Raw genomic sequence first — 24,846 nt, 5'->3', positions numbered from 1 at the left:
TTTTAGAAAAATTATTTTATGATATTAAATAAATTTGATTTACTGCCTAATAAATAGAACAATTTTTGAAATTAGTAACAAAGTGGTTTTATACTAATAAAACAATTCAAATTACATAGTTTTAAGTGATCATCAGTTCTATTTTTACTCATAAAGGTTCATTGTTCTACTGTCTCATTACTATCTTATAATATGGTTACGTACATACATAATACATAATAATTTACGTTTCTCAACAGTTCATTTTTTATTTTCTCTATCACACATTATTTTTAATCTTTAGATATCTTGACAGCTATATAATATTAAAGTGGTTTTTAATATTATTATTAATGTTTCAAAATTACACATATACAGATATTAATGAAAATTTTCTACCTATTAAATATACTACCTAATAATATATATATGTATATGTATACATAGTTAATAGGTAGAAAATTTTCATTAATATATATATATATATATATGTATATATATACATAGTTAATAGGTAAAAAATTTTCATTAATATATATATATATATATATATGTATGTATGTATACATAGTCAATAAGTAAACAATTTTCATTAATATCTGTATATGTGTAACTTTGAAACATTAATAACAATATTAAAAAGTATTTTAATACTATATAGCTGTCAAGATGTCTAAAAGTTAAAAATAATGTGTTATACAGAAAATAAAAAATGAACTATTAAGAAACATAAATTAGCATATGGTTATAAGATAGTAATGAGAGAGTAGGACAATGAATTTTTATGAGTAAAAATGGAACTGATGATCATTTAAAACTATCTAATTTGAATTGTTTATGTATGTATGTATGTATGTATGTACATGTTACTTACGTTTCAAATAAATTTTGTTTCTAAATTTCTAGTGTTCAGAAACATTAAAATATATGCAACATTCTAATTTTCTATAATAATAATACCATCTCGTCTTATTAAGGGATTGGATAATATGAAACATGACATTTTGGTTGTGAAGAAAATAAAAACGTAATTATTTATACAAAAGTTATTTGACAAAATTTAACATGATATAATGTATGTTTCAAAACTTTACACAAAAATTACATACCCATATTCAATTCTTCAAAAATTCATCAAAAAGCACAATAAAATCGTTGCACACTTTACATCGCTCATTTTATCATACTTCGATTGATCGAAGATTCAATCATCTCGAAATAATCGATATAATCGATCGATACTTAATGTTCAAATGATCGCAAGTATCCTTTAAATATCCTTTGAATTTCAACTTGTTTATTAAATTTCAGTTTGTTTATTTTTTCAATTAGTAATTTTATTACTAGATATATTTCATTATACATTTACAATCTTCAATAAACTTTTACAAATGCAATAAGATTGACAGGATAATTCAAATCGTTCCTGTCTACGCTGCTACTCGATATACCATATACGCTTACAAAGTACGTATTAACAAAAGTGTTCTTATTCTAGATCTTCAAGAATGTAATGATTGTTCGACGTCACTTTTCCACTTTGAATTCGATAGAGCTATAACTAGCGTTCCTTATTTTTAAGTATCTGTCACGTTAGAAACGTAAAACTTAGCTATACGCTCAATCATTTAAAGGAATGTAGTACCAGATCGACAAACATCGTAAGCGATGAGAATTGGATTATTTCTTAGGAAAAAATTGTCTCAGCTTTCGATACTCGATATGCCAATTATCAATACAAAATTTGTATATAAATATTTATATATAATTTTTAATATTACAATAAATCAATATGTAAAAAAAAAAAATTATTTTTTAAATGAAACTAATTTGAAAAAAAGGACGAAATATTTCTAATGATAAAAAAATATATATCATACACAACCACCATCTAAGCACGACAAAATTTGTCGAATTTAAAGATCACGCGCCTACTTTCTGCCACTTTATGTATATTTATGTCTATGGTTTACAATGACAAGAAATATATGACGCATTGAGTTATATTCAGAATGACTACAGAATGACTTCAGAATTATACAAAGCTGAGCATAAGTTTTTTTTTTTTATATCTCAGGAGAATTGATTGCTCCTTATTATATCGCAGTAAATCTACCGTGAATGAAGAATGTATTTATTGTACAGATGTTCAGCAAAAAATGCATACAAATACCATTAACAAATGATAAAAATATTGAGTCAGTACGCAAAGGTAGAAATTTATTTTTATATCCTTACTTTTGCACTGTAGGATTGAAAACAAACATTAGTACAACTTCTTTGCCTGGGCTTCTTTATTGTCTCTGTAAACAAAGAGATAATTTAATTCAATTTATATTCAAACACACACATATCATAAAGTAAATATTTAATAAAGTCACAAAATAAAGTAAATATTTACCGGTACATGCTATATGCTAACAAAATGATCATCTGGATTGCCACAAACAGTAAGAACATTGTTGTTGTTAAGCAGTTCATTGTTGGACAATCTGATCCTCCATTACTTATTTTAGTATTTATTTGGCTGATATCCCTCTTTAGTGTATTAAGTCCATCTCGCATTTCCGAAACAAGCGAATGATAATCATATCCCATCGGCTGCACCTAAAAAATTCATTTTTAATGAGATACGTTAAGCAAATACTAACAAAATTAAACTTCAATAAAGACCTGAGCGGTTGGACTTCGAGCCTGATTGTTAAGAATAGTATCAGTCTTGGAGTATACTTCGTTTACAAAAGACTTAATTTCTCTTGCTGTATTTAATATATTATTTTGATTGTTTAACAAAGCATCGACTTCTTGTCGACGAATCGTGTCGATCAATTGTACTTGTTGTCCTGGTTGACCTCCCATTTGTACACCTATTTATTTTATATAATTTGAATTTCTCATTCAACTTTATGTTTATCTATTGAGAATTTATCACCAACTTACCACCAACTTGAAGTTGAGATATTAAACTTAAAGATCTTTCTTGTCTTCCTACTATCTCGTCTAATTTTCTGTTCAGTTCGCGCAGAGCATCAAACATTTGACTTTGACCAGCGAAAATTTGTCGCAATTCTCTTTGATTATCAGTTTCGAAATATTCCATAAATTCTTCTTTTTCGCGTTGTTCATTTGGATGATCTCTGGTAAGTAAAATTATTTTGAGAACATACTTTATAATTGAAATATATTGTTGTAATATTCTTTACCTGCGATATTCTTCCTTTTGTTGCTCTAACTTTTTCTGGTAATCCATATACTCCTGACTAAGTTTTTGTTGTTCCTCAAGAGATACTTTTTGCCCATCTGGCCGAAATTGACCAGGAGGATATAAAGAATGTGTTAAGAAATGTGAAACATCGTGATCATCAGCCAAACCACCTGAAGGACATTATAGAAAGTCGTAGTTATATTGAAATAAAGATTAACTTATCTTTATTTATCTTTCCAACAATAAGTACCGGTAGCAGCAGAAACACCAAAGTATCCTCCTTTTGGTAAACCAACATTTTCAACTCGGAAACACATTTCATAATCTTGTTCACTGTTTGTCATACCATTATGGAATAACACCTTTAATTAGAATAAAAAATTGTCTGATAAGTACAGCAACAAATAAGAATACAAATATATAAATATACTTTAAAAATTATAAATATACTTACTGTTAAAGTGTTCTGGTAATATTCAATTTTCGCTCTTGTTGCAAATGGTTTATTGCGAAAGTCTCTTAAACAACCAGCGGATAACTGTGTTGTGCCATCACTGTATCAAATTCAAGATGAATCAATCATTAAAAATATTAACCGACACTAAAGAAAATATAATAAGAAATGTAACTCACTTAGTATGATCAAAGCTTTCTGTGCCTTCATTGAGGACTGCCATGATATAAGGATTATTGTGTTTATTGTCATTGTCAAAGGAGTCAAAGAAGATGCCAAGACCTTTCCACTGATCAGAACTGCCAAAGACAGTGCCATTGTAAGCACCTTTTGCAGCAGTGTACCAAAATGCTAAACCATCTGCTCCAATTCTTCCTCTTCCTGTTATTCTGAATATAAGTTCAACTTCCCACCAATCAAAGGTAACAGGTTGTTTCACCCATATTGCACCTAAATATTATTTCAAATTCTTGTTTAATACAAAATAACAATGAAAAACAAATATTATACCAATTTTTATTAATACAGGAGTATTTACATACATTACAGTACAGAAGGAGTATTTTGTATTGCACATATGTTTGCTATATTAGCATTGAATGTTACTTAATAAATATCGCATTGCAGTTTAAAATATATTTATTTACATTTACAGAGACAATTTTAATTATAATTTAACATAAATTATACAAGAAAATAAAGCTTAAAATAATAATTAAAATAAAATTAATTTTTCACATACCTTTTTGGCTTTTTAATGATGGAGCTACTCTAACATTTTCTGCACTAGCAATCGCATCTGAAATATGGATAATATTTGTTGTAAATAATTAAATAACAAAAGATTACTTATAAAATAAAGTATAATAAATTTAAGTGTCGTGTCATAGACTCATGTCATAAAATTATAATATTGAATTATAAAATTGAATTCCTACATATGAAAAGACATTTCGAATAATTGATTATCCTTCAAATTTTAAATTATACTAATTTCGAGTGTAAATAAAAACACGTACCTGTCGTGACAGTTTCATCAAATTTTATCAGATAAATTTTATCGTTTCGACACGTGATTACATTTAAAAGGAAATGATCCGATGAAAATCGACAATTCTAAACAAAGTGATAGCGCATTTCATTTAAATAATCAAAAAGCCGACTATAAAAAAGAAACATACGGCAGTATTTTATAACGCGCGTAATTGGTTAGGTTTCTACTTTACTCACTTCCTCCGTATTCCCAGAAAGGCACGCTCCCATCTTTTTGTGCAAGATACGGTGGCTTAAATGAATATTTATACTCGAATTTCCGATGAGGTGTCTCGCCGAAAGCCGCACAAATTAAACAAAATATTTGAAAAATTAAAAGCCACCTCACCTCGGCAGCCATCTTCATTTCGAATGTTAAATCGAAAGTAGATTGCCCGTGGTCGGCTCTGTAACCAACAAAGACGATTGGCAGTACCTTCTAAACTCTTCTGCTGATTGGTGTATTACCAATGACGTGTCAATTTTGTAGCCACATTTCGATTTTGCCATCCACTACTTCATTCTGCTATTTCAGTAGCACCTAACTTTTTATTTATTTAACCTTTTATTTTTACGACTGTTCAGTTCAATGGAATAATAAACAATGGATAGTTTATTAATTCTTTAGTATGAAATTCGTACATCGAACTTACATTCTTTCATTATTTATTTATGACGTGTCTCATGAATAAATATGGCGTTATCACGAATAAAGTAACAAATAGATTACGTTATGTATATATTTAGAATTGTACAAGAAGGTAGACACTTTGAACAGTACGTTGTAGTATATACATATGTATATTTAGAAATTATAATAACGCATTCATATTTAATTAATTATATAAAAAAACCATTATTTGCTAATAAAAAAAAAAACTTCCGAAATTGTTGAAGTAATACTAATTTTTATATTCGATCTTATTTTTAAATTTAATATTTGTGATAAATACCGCATCTATAATTTGTAAGCTTTTCAGCTTTACTTTTTATTTAAATAACATATAGAAGAAAAGTCTATGTATGTATTTCCATTTTTTTTTTTCGTGTAAAAAATTGTTGAAACGTGTAAAAGTCGAATATTTTTCTCAGCTAATTTCAGAACGCATGAGCCGTTTGACGTATATATAGGTATAACAAACGTTCATTCGTCTCCAATGGAAATACGTTCAAGATGGCGTCACTCATTGACAACTATGAGCAACAATACGCCGTTTTGACAGCTGACATTACAGCAAAAATTGGTAGAATAAGAACACAAAGCGGCAGTAAGTACGAGAAAAACAGAATCGTAGTGATCTTTTTATTGTGAAGCGCAAATCGTTTGCTTTTAAAGTGAACACTATCTATGCTCTGGCATTATTAAACAACAATAATCGATACACGTGACGTAATTTACAGATGAGAAAAAAGTCTTCATTCAAGATGTGGACAGGCAGATCGAAGAGGCTCAGGAATTGGTAAAATTCTTTTCCATCTTGGTGTCATTTTAATGCCATCGAAGTTTTAGATTGCAAAAAATTTCGGAAATTTGTATCTTCGATTTTGGGGTTAGAATTAATGTTTTATTTTTATTCTCATTACGCGCATGAAAACGAGCGAAACGAGAGGATTATGTTTCAATCACTTTGTTTATATGAGAACTAAATAACTTCATAAAATTGTGACAATTTCTATTACTCCTGATTAATTTATTTGCAGCTTGAGCAAATGGAGTTGGAAGTCCGTGGGATGAATGGTACAGCTCGCGACCGCTTACGCGGTCGAGTGGAAAGTCATCGAGCAGAATTGAAACGATTAGCACAAGAATTTCAATCAGCCAAAAAGGCAAGGGATGAAAGTATCGAAATAAGTAGGGAAGATTCATGGGATAATAATATTACAGAGGATCAAAAGAGGAGGTTATTAGATGCGTCTGAACAAATAGAACGTTCAGGAAGAACATTACAGAATGGATATCGAATGGTATTGGAAACAGAAGAAATTGGTTCTCAAGTATTAAAAGAACTACACGAGCAAAGAGAAACAATTCAAAAAGGAAGAACAAGAGTAAGGATATCATATACTGCAGTTTTACATGATAAACATTATTATTATACTGCTAATGTAATTTATTTGTTTTAGTTACGAGAAACAGATGCAGAGTTGGGCCGTGGTTCACGTTTACTTTCATCAATGATCTTTAGAAACATTCAACAAAGAATTATTTTAGCAGTAGTAGCATTAACGCTTATAATTGTTGCTTGCATTGTCATATATTATAGCTTTAAATCTAAAAGCTAAAGACGAGAATAGAAGGAACATTTTGTTTGGAAAATATCGGCTTAAAAGCCATATTTAATATTCACTCAATTTCAGGTATTACGATTATTAAATACAATGTTTGTTAGGGGATTATTAAATTATACATGAAGGAATGTTACATATCATATATTTTATTAATATCTTTCATTAATCTTTTCATTGGTTTGGAGAATGTGGTATCATAAGTTAAGCATTCTGTGCTTACTAATGTTAATCACAGTTTCGTATCGGTTTAATATAGATCTCACGTTATTATACAAGAAGAAACGCTTAAATATGACAGAATGCCGCCAAACAGTGAAAGAGAAGTTCTAACATACTATTAATAATTATAAAAAGTTCATCTATCCATCGCTGTTGTTAGTAAGCACTGTTCACAAGCGGAATTTATTAAAATATTCCCAAGTATTTAAAATTAGCTACACTACTTTTTAAGTTGCCCAGTTTTGCAATCTATTTATTACGTTAATCTCAAGTTCGTTTTACATATCGCACATATGTTCGATTGCATTTTACGAAAATAAATGATATACACGTTTCAAAATATTCTACTTTGTACTAAATTATAATTCAAAGTTCGTTTAATTATTGTTATCGATAAAAATGTACATCTATGTATGCCGTTATGTATATCGTAAAAGCGGTAATAATCTGTATCAAAATACGAGGATAGGGACGAAGAAATCTGTAAATATACACGCGACAAGTATCGAAGGATGATTATAGTCAAAAGAAAACGAGACGCGCCTAATTATAATACATTTTATTATAATGTTATCAATTACTTAATAGCCTAAACGGTGCTTTCATTTCGTTTCTGTTGCGCCGCCGTGTAATTGTGAAGAAAATGATATAATAAAAATATCGCGGCGTTACGAGTACTCGATGGAGGAAGTGATTTCTTTGTGAATGCGACGCAAATGCGTGTCGATCCTTCTTCACGTTGCTGTTCCCGATGCTAATGAAGATAGAATTTAAGTCAGTGTTCAGTCTGATCAGTCCAAATGTCGATAGAGATCCTCTATCTGAGGTTTGAAATACTCTTTCAACTGTGGTCGCTTCATTTTCAATGTTGGAGTAGTAAGAAGGCCGTTTTGCACGGAGAACGGATCGGGATGCAAGTAAATGTCTTTTACCTGATATCAACAAAAAATGACAAGCGTTGTGTATAATTTTCAAACAATAAAAATTGCTTGGAATTTTTTTTCATTCTGCGACAATGTTCAGAGTTTTTTTATCTTTTGCGCTTCTATTCTACGAAAGTAACGAATGACGTAATTACGTTGAAAAATCGTGAATACTTTTAATTAAAGAATATCTTGATTTATATTTCAAAGAAAATAAAACTTTCTTTATCTTCTTTTATGCGTCGGAGGAACAAGTGGAAACAAAAACTGTTTTTAAAACTGTCGGATGATTATTCTCACCTGTTCGAAAGATTTGAGACCAGCTTCTTTTCCCCACGAAAGCATATCGTCCATGATCAATTGTTTGACTTGCGAATTAGCACATAATACGCTGAGCGTACCTGGTATACCGTTCTCTACAGCCCAACATTTCACAACATCTACATCTGGTATTACTATTCCCACAACACAAGATTTTAGGGATTCTCCGTGGACGAATACTTGATGAACGTATTGACTGCGTAAATAAATACTCTCGATTTTCTCTGGAACTATGTACTCTCCTTGCGAAAGCTTGAACGTGTGTTTCCTTCGGTCGATTATTTTAAGCGTTCCGTTCTGTAAGATGGGAGAATGTTATTAATTCTTACTAACTAGAAGAAATAATTAAACATTAATATGATGATAATAAGTGTTCCGTTTGTTAAAAAAAAAAAAGAAAAGTAAATTGAATTTAAGTTTGAGTTGTTTGATATCTTTCTTAATGGAAAAAAAATGAATGTAATATATAAATTGTATACATCAATTTTATATAATGAAAAATATATATATATATATATATATAATAAGGTCAGGTGTTATAAAAATATGTTGAAATATATGTTTTTCTCTTACAGGTAACCACATGCCAACGTCACCGGTATGATGCCAACCAAATTCATCGATAACTTCGATAGTTCTTTCGGGATCTTTGAAATATCCTACGAACACGTTGGTGCCTTTTACGCACACTTCGCCTTGATTCTTCTTTGCAAAGTAATCCATTTCTGGAACGTCCACCAATTTAATGCAGCAACAGGGGACTGGTGGACCTACGTGTTCTGGCACATGATCACCCTATAATAACGACGAATAAATATAGATAAATTCAAATTCTCGTTATTAGATAACAGAAATATTTTTAACATTTTTATTTTTAATATTGTATGCTTTTCAACTGAAGATTCATTGCAAGAGCAAATGCTTTGTAACATTCAGTGCAAATATTGTTGAGTTGTTGTGTAACGTGTTATGTAAACCGAATAAATTCTCAAATAAATATATCTATAAAAAAAAAAAAATGTAACGAAAATGAATATTTCGTATTTTTTAAATGCAACAATAAGTCTGCTATTTAAACTACATTGAACTGAAATGAAAATCACACAAATATCTTGTCTATTGCGCATCGAATATGTCATTATCTATTCGTACATTATATTAGAATGCAGTGAAAAATGCATATTTTATACAAAATGATTCCTTATCGTCTTAAAACTAACTGAGGAATTATTTATTTTGTGCTACACATTATGCGGTATATCGCAATACATGATGACACTATACATTATAATATATTAACAATCCTCAAATTTTAATATCTAAAGCTTAACTCGTTTACGAAAGGAACGTGCGATTTTCGAAATCGATGATTGCACAGAATGATACAACGTTTTACAGTAGTTACAGACACTTATAGATATATTTACACAGCCGATTGTGGTGGTTCACCAACTGACGTGTTCACCACGTGCTTTGGCGCGTGGTTGCAACATTTTTTCTTACTAGTCAGCCCCGACAGCAATATACCTATGTCTGCGTATAAATAATAGCTGGTTTCATCTAGCTACATACATCGATACTTGCAAATATGCCAAGAATAGTAACCACGCGTGTTGCTCGAGTTAGTCAGTTTTTCGATCAAAATCGAATGATCTCGTCGTATGTTCGTCATTGTTCTTCGATTCTTTTTTTTTTTTTTTTTTTTGCATTTAGAAAAGAAAGAATTGTTTTTAATCAATTTTTTCAGTTAAATTAAATTGCTATGTATTATTTACAGATCGAACGCTGCAAGAATCTTACATGTAAATCTTTGAATAATTTATTCTTTCTTTTTTTTAATACAGAATAGTTTGTTTTTCCAGCTCACTGAAAACTACAGTCCATGATTTAAGCTCAACGGGTGCACAAGCGATTTTTATTCACGGAACGTTTATTGACCGGCTCTTTCGTCAGAGAGATACACAACTACACACACATGTACGTATCCATTTTAAATTGAAAAGTCTGTTAACATATACCACGTTTACATTTTCCGCTTTACATTTCACTTATTGTACGCGCATATAAAACTGCTCGAGTAAGAAACAATTGAATGATACATGTACTCGAACGTAACTCAGAATCTTCGAATCAACGTTTACTTATTGTTCAATTAGTTCATTCAATTATTATTCAAACTAGTTCTTGATCTAAAATTATTCGAGTAAGAAATAGTTAAACGACAAGTATTTACTCAAACGTAATTCAATGCTCACGAACTAACATTGATACGTTATGATATGGAAGAGAATTATCAGATTGTCGCATGTGAAATTTCCAGAGTTTAGAGATTGAAGATGTTGGGTTGGATGTTGATTTAAAGCTTGAAACTGGCCAAATTTAGCACAACCGATGTTTTATCGATGTTACATAATCTACTAAATCGAACCATGAATGATCACCGAATTTCAATAAACTTTTTTAGAGAACTTTGGAACTTTGAGTTAACGAAAGTAAAAGTTAGTCATAGTATTGATACAAATTCTCGAAAAGCTACATTAAGAGAGCAGACAATCTGCTGTTCATTGAAAAGTTTAGAAAACTCAAATATGAACAATGGACCATAAGATTATCGACTGTGATAGATTAAATATTTTAATTATAATAATTATAAAATTATTTCACAATGGTCAAAATATGTTAAATCTGTCAAATCAAAGTTTGGTTAATATTACTCTTAAGAAAATTTATAGATATTAAAATTTACGTTACAATTTCGCTATTGTATCTGCAGCAATAAATAATAATTATTATTATTCAAACGAGATTGAACACGTTGATATTTTCTAAATTAGCGCGCATCGTATATTTGAATAATGGCACTTTACTGTCAGGGTTAATAGCAGGTCATTCTCTGAAGATCGCTAAACAGCATGTGTTGATGCTAAAATTAACACTCTTTTATTGTTAGCCTCGTTTATCTTATTTACGTCAAGTCAGATGATAAATTCGTCTAAATTATAGTTTTATGTTTCACGGCCTATCTAAATAGTTAACAAATTTATCTTTCGTTACCGCGAAAGAAATAAATTATTTGTTTCTAGTATTATTAACACTTTGGAGATTGATTAGTCAACGCATGAATTAGTCAAGAAAAGAAAAAGAAAAGAAATCACGTAAAATTAATCTTTTAAGGCACAGGATTTTAAAACAACACGATATAAATAATCTGCATGTTCCACCATGCAGATTTAAATATCAAAAAAAGAGTTAATTGGTACCATTGGGAGAGAAAGGCCATTATAATTTAGAATTAAATAAGCTACTTCGTTTTGGAATTAAAATAAAATTAATTTTAAAATATTTCTAAAAATAAAAAAGAATATTAATAGATGACAAATATATGATTTATAATGCTAATAATCTAACATAAATCATGTTATAGTTACGATTTGTACCTATAAATCAACAGTTACGAGTTGAGAGTTAAATTTTAAATATTCCATTGAGAGAAATCTGAATTTTCCATAAATGCATCGACATTAACATTCTAAAACTAGTTAGCACTCGGATCATTCTGACCTGAACAGTGAGGGTGATCGGTGCAGCGCACTCAGTCTGGCCGTATCCCTCGACGATCAAACAACCGAGAGCGCATCTGGTGAAGGTGAGTACATTCCCCGCCAATGGGGCTGATCCGACGACCATCAACCTCAGTCTTCCTCCCGTCGATTTCTTGATCTTTCCAAAGATCAATTTATCCCACACACTGTTATTTCTGATGATTCCTTTCTTGATCTCCGCCTCCTTCGCCCGCATACCTAGGCTGAATACCAGCCTTTTCAAGCACGAGCTTTGAAGTTCAGATTGGACCTACACAAAATGTCGATTGATGACTATTTCTGCTATATTTAACGTAGCGGTGATCGAGCGATCCAGCTTGGTGGGCTGTATTCACGCGAAGAACGCTGGCAACCAACGAACGAACGAACTGCAATAGAACTCCGTTTATCGGAATGAAACTTTAGTATCGGTGTCAAAAATCGGTATGTTCCTAGAGAGTAATGGAATGCTTTCGGCTTAACATGCCAAAACAACGTCGTATGTAGAGATCGTCATGACACATTTGTAACTTAAGATACTTCTTCGAAATATTGAAGATTGATCTTCTTACTGTTAAGACAGACTTGTTTACGAAGGAGTTCAATTTCTGGCTTGTACGGCTTGTTACGGTTTATTTGGAACCTATTTTCGAAATACTTATTTTTAAAGCTCAGCCGTGCGTGAGTGGATGATTTAGCCGAGGAAAAGCTGTTTACTGGCATCGATGAATTACGTGATCGGGTGATGAGGCTTTCAAAGTTCTCGGTTGAGTAGTTTGTCAGTTTTATGTGATAAGAGATGTTTACAGGAGTTTTGTATCGATTTTACATTTGGGAAATTTTTTGTCTCTATTTGATATAATATAATACAATAATAATATAATTGATTAATACAATATATTATATTATATATATTATAATATAATATAATTTAATATATCAAAAATTAATTAATGAAAGAAGTACTAAATAATTAATATGTTTTCTATGCAGATGTCATTGTTTTTTCTTGGAATCGAAAATGAAAATATCCTATAAATATTAAATATGTTAAAAAAAACTAATAGGAAGAATGTTAAATAATTAATGCACACATTTTCCAGGTAATTACTATCGTCTTTTTTCCAGAATCGAAAGAAAATATTCTCAAAATAAATACATTAAAGAATTAAAAAAAAATTGACACACAAAATATTATCTTAATATCTTTTTTTTTTTTTAGAATGAAAATATTTTTTTTAAATGAAAATATTCTAGTTAGTGTACATGCATTAGTTGATAGAGCGGATTTTCAGATTTTTAGCATTAATCTATGTCTTTAAATAATAAATCATACCACGATTATTTTTGTAAATATGTTTATATCATGTGTTCTTGCAGAGATTATGCGTTAGAGCAATAATCTCTTTACTAAACTTTAAAATTACTTCGTTAAATAATAGATAGGAGTACATCATTGTTCGTGATGTTTTACATAAATTCACGTTGATATACTGTTGTCGTTTCAGGTATTAAATTTGACATTAATATCTAGTACATATAATTTCCTGAATATACTCAATACTTTATAATGAAGTTTTGTTAAATTTAACCAATTGAAAACCAACGTTACATTTGCAATTTCTTTTAATCAATTTATATTATAAAGTTCTATTTTTAATATTGAAAGGAAATTCCAAGAATTCGCTTAATATTTATTCATTTATTACGTCTTCTACCTAAACTTTATAATTCTATAAAATTTAAAGAAATTGAAGTAATTAGAATATTAGTGTTTGCTCCTTAATGAGTTTACATCTCGGAAATTTTTCTACTAAATTTTATATTTATTTTTGCATTTGCATTTAATTTAATTATCTTTAATACACATCAAAATATTCTACATATAAATCATTATAATTTAAATGACAGCATTTAATATAAATAGATTTATATAATTTATGTTTAAACAGAAATCAATATTAATTTTGACAAAAGCACTTGTATCTTTTAAGCAATTGCAAAAAAAGAAAGTCTAAAATCTATCGTATTGATTGTCTAGTGCTAAAATTGAAAAAAAAAACCCGTGAGAGAAGAAGAAACACGCGAAGCATGTACATCAATATCAGGAATTTAATTTATTATGTAAACCGAAAATGCGCGAAAGCCATTCACTGGGATTTCAGGATCACGGTGGGAAATGAAATTGCTTCCACATGTTTCGTCGTGCTATCTCTGTCATTCTCGATCTACATTTGTTAGTGCTGTCTTTTAATGCGCTGTATTGCGTAACATTGACCCTATTAAATCTAATACCAGATATATGTATATATACACGCGCGTGTACATTTCATATTCAGTGATGCAGCATCGCTAAAATATTTTCACATTTTCATTTTAAAGAGGAAAGAAATTTTTTTTAGAAAAATGCTCAAAGCATAAAAGCTATGCTCAATTATTCTTGGCTTACGCCAAAATTTTTACTTTACTTTATAACAGCGATAAGACGAATACTATTTTCTCGTTTTCACATAGTTCTCGAGTTAGTTCTCGGAAGAAGCTTGTGATTTTTGGAAAAGGAACGAAAGTAATAAGTCTTGTCTAACGGAGTTTGAAATTTCATAAATCGTCAAAAATTAAACATTTGAAAACGAAATCTAAACAAGGATCACTTAACACATTGACTCGATAATATATCATTTATTAATATATGTTTCTCATAAGTCTTTCACATTTGATCTCGGAAACTTATAAATCGCCGGGCTGAATCATCATAGCGTGTTATGTATATTTCATGCTTTATTTACAATCAAGCAATGGTCATTTTCTACCAAAGAAACGTGAAGTGAAATGTAATGTTATTTCTCATTTAATTTATTATTTCCTCAAACTATAAATAGAAGCTCAATAAATATCTTCGAAATGCTCAAATTGTAATCTCGATGTTTTGAATATAATCAATGAATTTCTGTACTGTAAAAAAAAAAAATGTATTTGTTAGAAAAAATTACTTATTCTGAGAAACAAAAACGTAAATAATTTTTATCTTTAAATGTGACTAATTCGAATTTCTGTGGTATAAAAAAAACATACAAAAGTAATTACAAAAATTGGGAACAAAATATTTACTAGAAGAAGTTATAATTTTGTTTTTAAATTTTGCAACACTTAAACAGCAGTATAAATCCACGTACACATATATTAATAACGAAACAAATCTTTTTTGAATAAAGTAACATAATTCAAGAAACAAATGTTGCAGAGACAGTCTTATAAAAATTGTTGCAATCATTAAACAAATTATTGCATTAAAAAATGTTGTTTAATTATAAAAATCTTGTTCATTTCGACGTTCATCTTATGATATTCTCATTATGAATTTTGCCTTATTATTATGAATAAATGCATATTGATGAGATAAAAAGTATATTACTTTGATTTGTGCTGTTTCTTAATATTAACAAATTAATATCTGTTCAAAACCAATGTTTCCTGTTTAAAAAAAAAAACATGTGTTTCTCACAAGTGTGCGATATGAATATTCACGTCATCACAAAGATAATTTTAAACGTTCTTTCGTTCGTTCGCTACTATACGTATAATCAACATTTTACATTGAAACATTTTCACAATGTTTTAAAACACGCGTAAAATGGAGATTAAAATTTTTTCATCGCAATGAATATATCGATATCTGAAAATAGATCGGCGAAAGAAGTTTATTGTTTCAACGATGATCGCAGATATATATGTACATGTGCAGACGTTCGCGCGAAACGAACGGGTCTGGATAATTTCGCTAATGCAACTGTCCATCAAACTCGAACAGTGGTGAACGCGAACCGTGAAATTCATCAAAATTATTTTTGGCCACCGACGTGAAATTCGTTAAGTGAAACTTCGTTAAGCGTTATACAAGACAGCCGATACCTTGCCTATCGATAAATTATCCGGGAATAAATTGCTTAGCGTGCATCCTTGCACTTTGACGCTTCGTTAAGCGTAAAAATATCACTCCACTCATATATTACCACTCGGTTCGAGACGAACCGAGTCACGAGCGAATTCCGCGACTTCCGTAGAACGCGATTTTCTACGGGTCCCAGCCGTCCTTGCACCTCGATGAGCGCACTCGAAAATATCTTTTCGCCTTCCGATTCTCCGGTAATTTTGATCGCCAAGAATATCACTTGAACACTCGCCACTGCCACCCAAATGGTAAACAGAAAATTTCCTAAACACGTTCACGCCGAGAATTTTGTTTATAGGATAATTCATAGAAGATTTGTTTCGTTCAAATGGGAAACAGCAGACGTGTGATTACGAAGTTATCGAAAAAATGTTTCGGCAAAAATTGCTTGGCGCAAAAAAAAAAAAAAGACATCGTGTACGACGCGAATCGTATTTGCAAATTGTTTCTTCTTTTTTAAGTCAATTTTATATTTCTTTATTTTCTATTACGAAAGAAAATTTTTTTTTTATTTTCTTTTATTTACCTTATTTTTTTAATTTTTCTTCATTTTCTTTTACGATATATTTTTATATAAAATATATAATAAATATAATAATATATATAAATATATATATAAATATGATAAAAAATATATAATATATAAAATAAAGTATATAATAAATATAATAAAAAATATATAAAATATATAATAAATATAAAATTTTATATAAAATATATAATAAAATGTAATATTTTTACGATATATATTTACTTACTTTATTTTTCTTTCACCATATAATTTTAAATGCATTAATCGATTTATCTTAGCACTTCGTATAAGAAAGTATTAACCTGCATTTCATTTATATTTAATATAAACATAAGAATGTCTCTTATCTTTCCTTGTTTTTTATATGATAAGTTTCGAAAAATTAAAGCTGAAATATTCTTTCTAGGTTAATAGTTTTTCGACATAAGTATTTTTTTTCTTTTTATAGGAAATGCACAGATAAATCGATTAATGCATGCAGAATTATATAATTCCATTAAGAAAATAGAGTCAATCTTGGAAATTTTTTTCACGACTCTACCTACGAAAATATCATTAATAATATATAATGTTTCTCTCTGTATCAACATTTATAAAAATTATAAAAATTTTTTTTTCATAATTTCAATTCTTTGTGAGATGTTACACCGTATTTACTTAAACGAAACACACTGTATATTTACGGCGAATAGAACTCTTTATTTAATGGTGTAGTATATTCTACGTGAAATGTGTTGAAAAATGTTATATTGTAAAAAAAATGAAAAATGTAAAAAAATTGTCGACATTTTAAACTGCTGTAATTTTGTGTGTGAAAATCATACAGTAATGTAGCTGGGCTCGTTTCAAAGCCTCTATTTTTACAACATCGAGTCCGTTTTCTTTCAAAATATTTTTACATCGTTTTGAAGAGGATATAAACAAAGATGTTTGTTTTTTTTTTTTTTCTTAGTGATCCACCGTTTTGAAGAGGATATAAACAAAGATGTTTGTGTTCTTTTTTTCTTAGCGATCCACCTTAGTGATCTTAAAGATTAAAGTCTCTCCTTTACAATAAACTCTTAAGATTTGTTGTACAATTTTTCTTCATGAGATTACAAAAATTTAAGGTATCAACAATTTTCAAGCGCACGAATACTTTTTACATCCATTGTGTTTCGTGATAAGTAGATTGGATTTTTATGCATCTATAGAAAAAAAGTTAAAAGTACAAAATTAAATATAATATGGAAATATGAATCACGTAGAAAATCAATGAGAAATTCGAATCACGTGACAGTGCACTGCTTAATATTATTTGCAAAAAATGATTACTGTAATTAAATAAAAAAGCTGTTAAATAAATGTCAATATATTAATAATTTTGGCAATTGTGCATATTTTTTCTATAATATTCGATATAATTATTTGTTACATTAGTAAACAATTCGAATAAATAAAATTTGCATTTTCGTTACGTAGAATACTTCAAAATAATAAAAAAAAGCTATGTTAATTTAATTGATATCGTTAAATGGGCACTTGCAGCAATTTTTGCGACATTTTAAATCATTAATTATTAAATAAAAAAATACGTATAAATATTCATAGTACTTCCTAAAATATTTGAAATGTTAGAAGCAATTTTCCACCAAGGCTAATTACATTTTCAAAAATATGAATTTGCATGAAAGCTCCGAAGCTCAGTGATAAGTAATAAATATAAATATAAATCTCTTCCTTGAAGAGTTACAGCTGTCTCGAGGTATTTTAAGTTACTAAATCGCTGTTTTATTTATATAACCGTTCTTACTCGCTCGATTTATGAAAATAATTACAAACGCAAAGGGCAAATCTAATCTAATAACTAATGATCCACTCTGATTAATATTCACTTAATCACAAAAGTGGAGAAATTAACAAAACAGTGTTGCTTGTATTTTTTAATCAGTTCAAAGTGATAGTCAGAAGATTCGAAAGTGCCGAATAAGCCTTTGTGAAATCAAAAATTTTTATAAAGCATCTTATAAAATATTTTTCAACTGTTGTTTAAACTATCGTGACAAACGATACAATGATGACACTAGCTAAAATGTTATTATCACTGAATAGCCCTGTGGTTAACTACCGAACTACCATTACCTGTATTAATCATTTACAAAATCAAACTTCAACTTTAATTAACATCGTTAATCATTGTGTTTGAAAATCATTGTGTTTCATGGCAAGTTACCTTACGCTCTGTACGAACAATCTTCAAACGTAAATTCAGATTTAAACTGTGCAAATACAGATAGATACAGTTGGCACACGTTATTTACCAACGTTAGATGGCGAATAGAACGAGTCGAGAACAGGAAGGCACGAGAAGCTTGATTGAGAAATCAAGTGAATTTCATAAATGGGTGTACTCACCTTGTCGTACATTCGATTCAACAGCCGCGGCACCGCTGGCATCACGGTAGGCCTTAACGCTTTCATATCCTCGGGCAACCTTTTGATGTCACCGCTGTAAAAGCCCACGGACGCGCCCACCATGTACATGCCATTCTCGCAGCACCGTTCCAACATGTGTGCCAGGGGCAAAAAGCTGATCATCGTGTCCTTGTACGAGGGCTTGTGCTCGCCTAATTGTGTCAGAACCGCGCTTATCCCCGCCATCACGTTCTGATGCGTTAACATCACGCCTTTCGGGTTGCCCGTGGTCCCGGATGTGTAACATATCGTGCACAGATCCGTCATCTTTGGCGGCACTTCCGGATGGTTTTTCTGGGCGCCTAAACGCTCCACGTCGTCGAACTTGAGCAACTCGACGCCGCGGTTCTTCGCCCTTTGGATCGTCGCTTGCCTCGTCTCTTTTATCACCACCATTTTCCTCAGACATCTGAAGCAGCAGATCAGAATTTAACTGAAGTAACGGAGTGATAAGTAAAATTCACTTCACACACGATAGTTTCTTTCATCTTGCTTACTTTGACATCTTTGTTATTCTCTACCGAAGAAAAAAAAAAAAAAATGTTTTTCAGGACACAAAGTTTCGAACAACAAATATTGTTTTTTCCGAGTTTTTTTTTAAATCGCGATGAACATATTCATTTATGTTATTTCGTAATTGAGAAAAAGGCACTTCAAACTGAATAAACTAGAAAATATCATAGTAACTTGAAGATTGTTTTTATTTCTGTTTCGAATATTCATTTTGCAAAAAATTTTTGATACGCCTCGCATTAGCTTTTGATATATTTTTGAACGCGATACATAAAAGACAATGTTGCAAGAAAACTCGACAAAAAAAAAAAAATGATTTTATTGAAAAAAAATCACAAACCACAGTATTTTATGTTTGAATAACTTTGTCATCTTTTTTGTGTGAAATGTCGAGGTGAGCAAGATAAAAGAAACATTTTATTACTGCTGATTCACGTTGCTTTAAATTCAGATTCCTGTGTCGCTTTTACTGATTGCCACTAAAATAAGTTGTTATATTAATTAGACATTAGAAGCCATAAAAATTTAGGTTCCACATTGTTTAATTTTTAATTTGATTTAATTTTATTGCTAACTTTTTCGACAGAAAAAATATAAGAATAAAATTAAATTTTTATAACGTAATAATAAATAAATTAATAATGTAATCATTTGCGACATTACGAAACTAATTGAAACTGAATAAAAGTAGAAGAAATTGAGACAACTTTATAAACTTTATTTTACAAAGTGAAGAAAAAAAATATAAAAATAATGAATGTGTTAATGGCGAGGGGAAAAAATTGTAGCTGTTTTATAAATTAGTTTACAACATTAGTTTACACATTAGTTTGCAACATTAGCATGAACTTGTGATAAAAAAAAGTCATGCTAGTCTACCGTGCCAGAATGTTTCAGGACATTGCACGGAAATGTTTAAATCTGTCTCCAATACCACACCAGATTTGTAAATTGTGTCGCGCACCAATGTTGTAGAAAATGCGTTTATATTCATTCATGGCACGCTGCCACTGCTACAAACCAACTATCACATTCTCTTGTAATCAGAATTGTAATTTGTATTACTGTTTGGTTAAAGGTTTGTTAAAACATCTTTTTTAACCCCTGTTCAGCCGATACTGATTCATTTTGACCCGATGCAACACTATGTAATAAAATAACATAACGTGGTATAATACAATTATAAAATATTTTTATTTTTTATTGTAATCATTGTTAGATGATGTTTCGTATCTAAAAACTAATTTAAAAAGTCGATACAACGAGAACGTTGACACGGGTCAATTGGCTGTTCGTGGATTAATACAAAGAGCACTCGATGAAATCATACTTTCCAAACGATATCAATGTCACATTCTTGAGGAAGCTTACATTCAACAAAAATTACACTTTCCAAATTCCGGTAAAAGTGATATTACGCATGTACCTCGGTGCCTTGTCGAGCAGCAAATTACACTTCTTGTCATTTTCACAGACAACCAGATTGATCTCAGCCTGGTTGATGATAAAGGCACAGGCATCAGGGCCTAACGTGTCGTACAGAGGCACTACCGCCAAAGAGTACGTGTAGCATGCCTGCTCGGTGAGAATCCATTCTGGGCAGTTCTGACTGTAAAGACCCACGAGCGCGTGCGATCCTGGCATCAGCCCCAAAGACACTAGGCCAGAACCGAAATTCTTCGCCCTGAGCAGGGTTTCGTTGTAATGAAGCCACTGGTATGGTTTATTTGGTCCATCTCGCCAGCCAAGACAGGGGCCATTGTCTGAGTGTCAAGAAGACCAGCCAATGACTAATACGAAAGGCAGCTCGTTCGTATTTGCGATAATGAAAATTTATTAACATCTAACGGAACGAGCCCTCACTTAAAAGCTGTAGCAATCGTTTAATTCTCGGCAAAAAATTTTTGTAGTTGAGCGAGTTGTAAAACGTTTTATTTTAACATTGAAACTACCGACAAACTCGAGTGTAAAACTTGTATCAGAAACATGAAAGCACAAAGAAGAGGAGGAAATCCATAACGCTGTAATATAGTACTGTAGTATAATATACTTTAATCGATTAATTAATACAAGCTTTCTTTATATTTTATTGCTTGTAAGTTTGTAAGTTTCTAAGATTTTTATGGGATTTTTATGAATGGATCATTTTCGGTAAATGTTAATAAAATATAATTATTTCAGTTGTTAAATATATAGAATGATCAAAACCGAAACGTAGATTATTATAAGTCGAAAAAGCGTAATACGAACGTAATACGAACCTCTGTATTTACATATTTCAATTTGCCAAGGTGGGTTGAATATTTATGGATTGAACACGTAAAAGACACAGTAAAAGACTTGTTCTATTTATATTAGAATATTAAAAACCCACTATACATGTTAAAAAAAAAAAAAAATCCATTATGCTCCAAAGAGTTGAAAAAAAAAAAAAAAAAAATACCAAAAACGAAATCATCTGCGACAAGCTGAAACTTACTGGACACCTTGGCGCCTTTGCGGAAACCGTCGTACAAGGTCCTCGTGTCCTCGTACAAGAAGCTCACGAACTTTCCCTCCTTGCTGTCCTTATAAAACCTCGACACTTTGATCAGGTCAGTACCCTGCAAAACACACACGTTTGCGCACGTGAAGCCCGACGTACGTTTTTCGTCATTATATAACGGAATGCCAAGTGCAAATCTAAGAATATCGGACACGCCGTACGACGGGGCACGTAGGCACACGTTCGAAGAACTACCCTCCCTCAACTTGGAGATTACGATTCACCTACAAAGAGCGAGAAAGAAAGAGAAAGAAAGAGAGAAAGAGAGAGAGAGAGATCATCTTTCAATGCCTCCTTTCGTTCTCCTGCTTTCCTCTTCACCTTTCTTCCTTCATTTCTAGCATTCAATGTCGCCAAGTCGCTTGTGCAACAAGTCTGCCCACCCACACGCGCGCGTGTTTCGAGATCGAACAGACTGGCCCGTGGATTTCGTCAGACCCTTCTACGGTCTAATGTCTCGCCACGAAGACAAACGAGTAATACGAGCAGTCGTTCATCAATTTACGATTTCCTACGATCTGACCCGACATCCCGTAAGACGATCAGCTAATAACAGCTAACGAAAAATCGGGGGACCAAGAGAACACTCCACCTTGATTGTGTCGGACTGATCGTTGAGGTCGATCGGTGGTCGAAGCGGCGGAGGGGAGAAACAACTGGACGTCATAATCTCGAGACGATTGGGAAATCGCTGCACAGATGATGCCCGGTTGCGCGCGAACGGCCGCGGGCCGACGTCCTGCTCCTTTTCAGTCGAAGATGTTGCCCGGGACGCGCGCACCGATCACTCGAAACGAGACTCGACGATGGCCCGTACCCGGCCACCGTGTCCACACAACCACCTCTTCGCTCTGTCCGCAGCTCACCTCTCGATCACTTTTGCTTGTCAGAAGCACTACTGCTGCCTCAGCTCCACCGAGAGGAGCGGCTGCTATCAGTGGCTCGCACATAAGACTAGCCGCTCGTCCAACCTCTCTACGACGATCTTCGACTATATTTAAATATAGTGGACTGCTGGTGGAGCGAGCGTCGTCCTCGACAGCCGCCGAACTTGTTGGATGATCGCCAGCCGTGAAAAAAATCGATCAACTCGTCAGACTCGGACGTCGAACGAGCTGGCTGAAAGCGTTCGGTAGAAATTCTTTTAGCGAACGATGACAGCCCGCTTACTGAACGCCATCAGCGAGGGTGTCGTTGCGTTTGCGATTTGTTCGAGCACTGCTTATTGTTAGAAAGAATGACGTAGATTAGAAAGATTGATGTAGATGTAGATTAGTCGTTGAACGTCATCCTGGATCTATAACTTCCAACAAATCGCTTGCGCTGAATTCCTAGAGGATTTAGCAAGGATTAGGATTGATTTATGACCTGTTGCGACTACAATGTGTGAAAGTTGATACGATTCTCTGTTCTGTACGTTTTAGAAATACTGACAGGATTTTTATGCATTTATGGGGAATTTTAAAAATTGAAATTTTGAAATATAAAGTCGAATGATATGGAAAAGTATAGACAGAGTGTAGAATGTTCTCTATAACATTTCGTACGTAAAACAATTTTATATATTCAAAAATGTAAATTTGCACAAATATCCACAGTTATTTCTGTTGCGTGAAAGATAAATTAGAGAATTATTGCGATTTTCTATGTTTTAAATATATTACATTTGGTAATACTAAAATACTAAAGTAAGCAAAACAACCATTTCGTAGTTTAGTTTTCTATCACAGAAATTTTATCGATTTACAATGACGCATTTTTAGAGATTTCAATAGTTTTCTGTCAAATATTTGAATAAAAACTTGTGTTTTTTGTTGGATAAAAAATTTTCTCCCATTTTATGTATATTTCCATTATGTATATTCTCATTTTATAATTTCTCTGATACACTTTAGTACCTTGATAGGTCTAATCTTCAGCCGTCGTTTCAAATGATACTTTGAAATCTTTCCAAAATCAACGTTGGAAGATATGAGCTATCTCATTTGGTAAAAGGAAAATCTTATTGTTAGTATAAATACACTTTGAACTGTCTATTTATCCACAAACAAAATCCCGTCATCAGAACCAATCAAGGAATGTTACACCTATAGGATGTCATGTAACTGGTGATACAATCACAGTTGGTGTAACAATCAAAAATAATTATATATAAAAACATGAAAAAACATTTTTTCGTTTTGTTCGTGAAAATTTGTCAACTGTACTCGAGTTCAACTGACTTGCACATATAAAAAAATACTAAAAGATATAGAATAAAAAATAAACTTCAAATATTTAATTAACAATATCTTGGTTATCTGGGGTTTCTATCTAATAAACGTTTGTATTTCATAATTCGTTCCTGTTTCAAATTCTTTCAAAGGGTTAATACATTGATCCCGTCACGGGCGGCCTCGTCGCCATTCTTTTAATGTTACAATAGAGACAGGGAGGGGGCTGCATATGGCGCTTTGTCCTCGCATAGACAATGTAATGGCTTCAAGTCACAGCCAGCAATGGTTGGCACCCCCATTGTTTGTGATATCATTATATAAGTGAATTAAATAAATAAATATATATACAAAAATAATTAACTACTGCTGACCAGGTGATTAGAGTATTATCGTAATAATGTGGCCGGGCCTAGTGGCCTCGCTCCCGGCATGGTGGCCATGACCGGTAGGACGCCGCGTGCGCTTAAATTCGCGAGGTTATTAAATTCAGAGGACGAGCGCGGCTCGGGTCGCTTCAGCTTAATATTGCATGGTCCGGGGCCGTGTGGATATTATTATTTCCACACGGGCCCAGGACCGGCATCTCGAGCGCCGTAGGGGCCCCGGAGGGGGGCGTCCCCGCTTCTACAAGATG

At 31.7% G+C, this 24,846-nt stretch overlaps 3 protein-coding genes across 5 annotated transcripts; 1 reads left to right on the top strand and 2 right to left on the bottom strand.

Annotated features, from left to right (window-relative positions):
• Positions 1 to 987: 987 nt before the first annotated feature.
• Positions 988 to 5,361, bottom strand: LOC122535237 (protein ERGIC-53). Of its 2 annotated transcripts, none has more exons than XM_043666596.1 (10): positions 4,869 to 5,361; positions 4,381 to 4,437; positions 3,818 to 4,088; positions 3,639 to 3,738; positions 3,435 to 3,546; positions 3,183 to 3,354; positions 2,920 to 3,116; positions 2,653 to 2,846; positions 2,381 to 2,580; positions 988 to 2,282 (listed from the first exon to the last, which is right to left on the bottom strand). In XM_043666596.1, exons 1-10 carry the CDS (start codon positions 5,035 to 5,037, stop codon positions 2,246 to 2,248), a joined length of 1,509 nt encoding a protein of 502 aa, XP_043522531.1. In that variant the 5' UTR covers positions 5,038 to 5,361; the 3' UTR covers positions 988 to 2,245. The 2 variants fall into 2 exon arrangements, with proteins under 2 accessions (XP_043522531.1, XP_043522530.1); XM_043666595.1 differs by having other exon boundaries at positions 2,381 to 2,586; positions 4,869 to 5,358.
• A 416-nt stretch (positions 5,362 to 5,777) lies between these two features.
• LOC122535239 (vesicle transport through interaction with t-SNAREs homolog 1A) lies at positions 5,778 to 9,133 on the top strand. Its single transcript, XM_043666598.1, has 5 exons — positions 5,778 to 5,938; positions 6,072 to 6,130; positions 6,372 to 6,719; positions 6,795 to 7,028; positions 8,998 to 9,133. Exons 1-4 carry the CDS (start codon positions 5,845 to 5,847, stop codon positions 6,951 to 6,953), a joined length of 660 nt encoding a protein of 219 aa, XP_043522533.1. The 5' UTR covers positions 5,778 to 5,844; the 3' UTR covers positions 6,954 to 7,028; positions 8,998 to 9,133.
• Positions 7,088 to 23,304, bottom strand: LOC122535236 (long-chain-fatty-acid--CoA ligase 1). Of its 2 annotated transcripts, none has more exons than XM_043666593.1 (8): positions 22,863 to 23,304; positions 21,931 to 22,054; positions 20,878 to 21,214; positions 18,879 to 19,347; positions 11,984 to 12,274; positions 8,996 to 9,217; positions 8,402 to 8,719; positions 7,088 to 8,110 (listed from the first exon to the last, which is right to left on the bottom strand). In XM_043666593.1, exons 1-8 carry the CDS (start codon positions 22,944 to 22,946, stop codon positions 7,970 to 7,972), a joined length of 1,986 nt encoding a protein of 661 aa, XP_043522528.1. In that variant the 5' UTR covers positions 22,947 to 23,304; the 3' UTR covers positions 7,088 to 7,969. The 2 variants fall into 2 exon arrangements, with proteins under 2 accessions (XP_043522528.1, XP_043522529.1); XM_043666594.1 differs by having other exon boundaries at positions 22,589 to 22,981.
• Between the last annotated feature and the right edge of the window lie 1,542 nt (positions 23,305 to 24,846).

The sequence above is a fragment of the Frieseomelitta varia genome, unplaced genomic scaffold (assembly GCF_011392965.1).
Source record: "Frieseomelitta varia isolate USP_RPSP 00005682 unplaced genomic scaffold, Fvar_1.2 scaffold_686, whole genome shotgun sequence".
Lineage (NCBI taxonomy): Eukaryota > Metazoa > Arthropoda > Insecta > Hymenoptera > Apidae > Frieseomelitta > Frieseomelitta varia.
This window is presented reverse-complemented; position numbering and strand designations above follow the sequence as displayed.

Bases quoted from the DNA above. Each gene is read 5' to 3' on its own strand.
- LOC122535236 (XM_043666593.1), bottom strand. From the start codon at position 22,946: ATGTGCGAGCCACTGATAGCAGCCGCTCCTCTCGGTGGAGCTGAGGCA. The intron at 22,055-22,862 runs GTGAGCTGCGGA...TGTGTTTTGCAG, and splicing joins CAAGCAAAAGTGATCGAGAG to GGTACTGACCTGATCAAAGT. The intron at 19,348-20,877 runs GTACATGCGTAA...CTGCTGCTTCAG, and splicing joins CTGCTCGACAAGGCACCGAG to ATGTCTGAGGAAAATGGTGG.
- LOC122535239 (XM_043666598.1), top strand. From the start codon at position 5,845: ATGGCGTCACTCATTGACAACTATGAGCAACAATACGCCGTTTTGACA. The intron at 5,939-6,071 runs GTAAGTACGAGA...CGTAATTTACAG, and splicing joins AATAAGAACACAAAGCGGCA to ATGAGAAAAAAGTCTTCATT. The intron at 6,131-6,371 runs GTAAAATTCTTT...ATTTATTTGCAG, and splicing joins TCGAAGAGGCTCAGGAATTG to CTTGAGCAAATGGAGTTGGA.
- LOC122535237 (XM_043666595.1), bottom strand. From the start codon at position 5,037: ATGAAGATGGCTGCCGAGGTGAGGTGGCTTTTAATTTTTCAAATATTT. The intron at 2,587-2,652 runs GTCTTTATTGAA...TGAATTTTTTAG, and splicing joins CTCGAAGTCCAACCGCTCAG to GTGCAGCCGATGGGATATGA. The intron at 2,283-2,380 runs GTAAATATTTAC...CTTTGTTTACAG, and splicing joins TTAGCATATAGCATGTACCG to AGACAATAAAGAAGCCCAGG.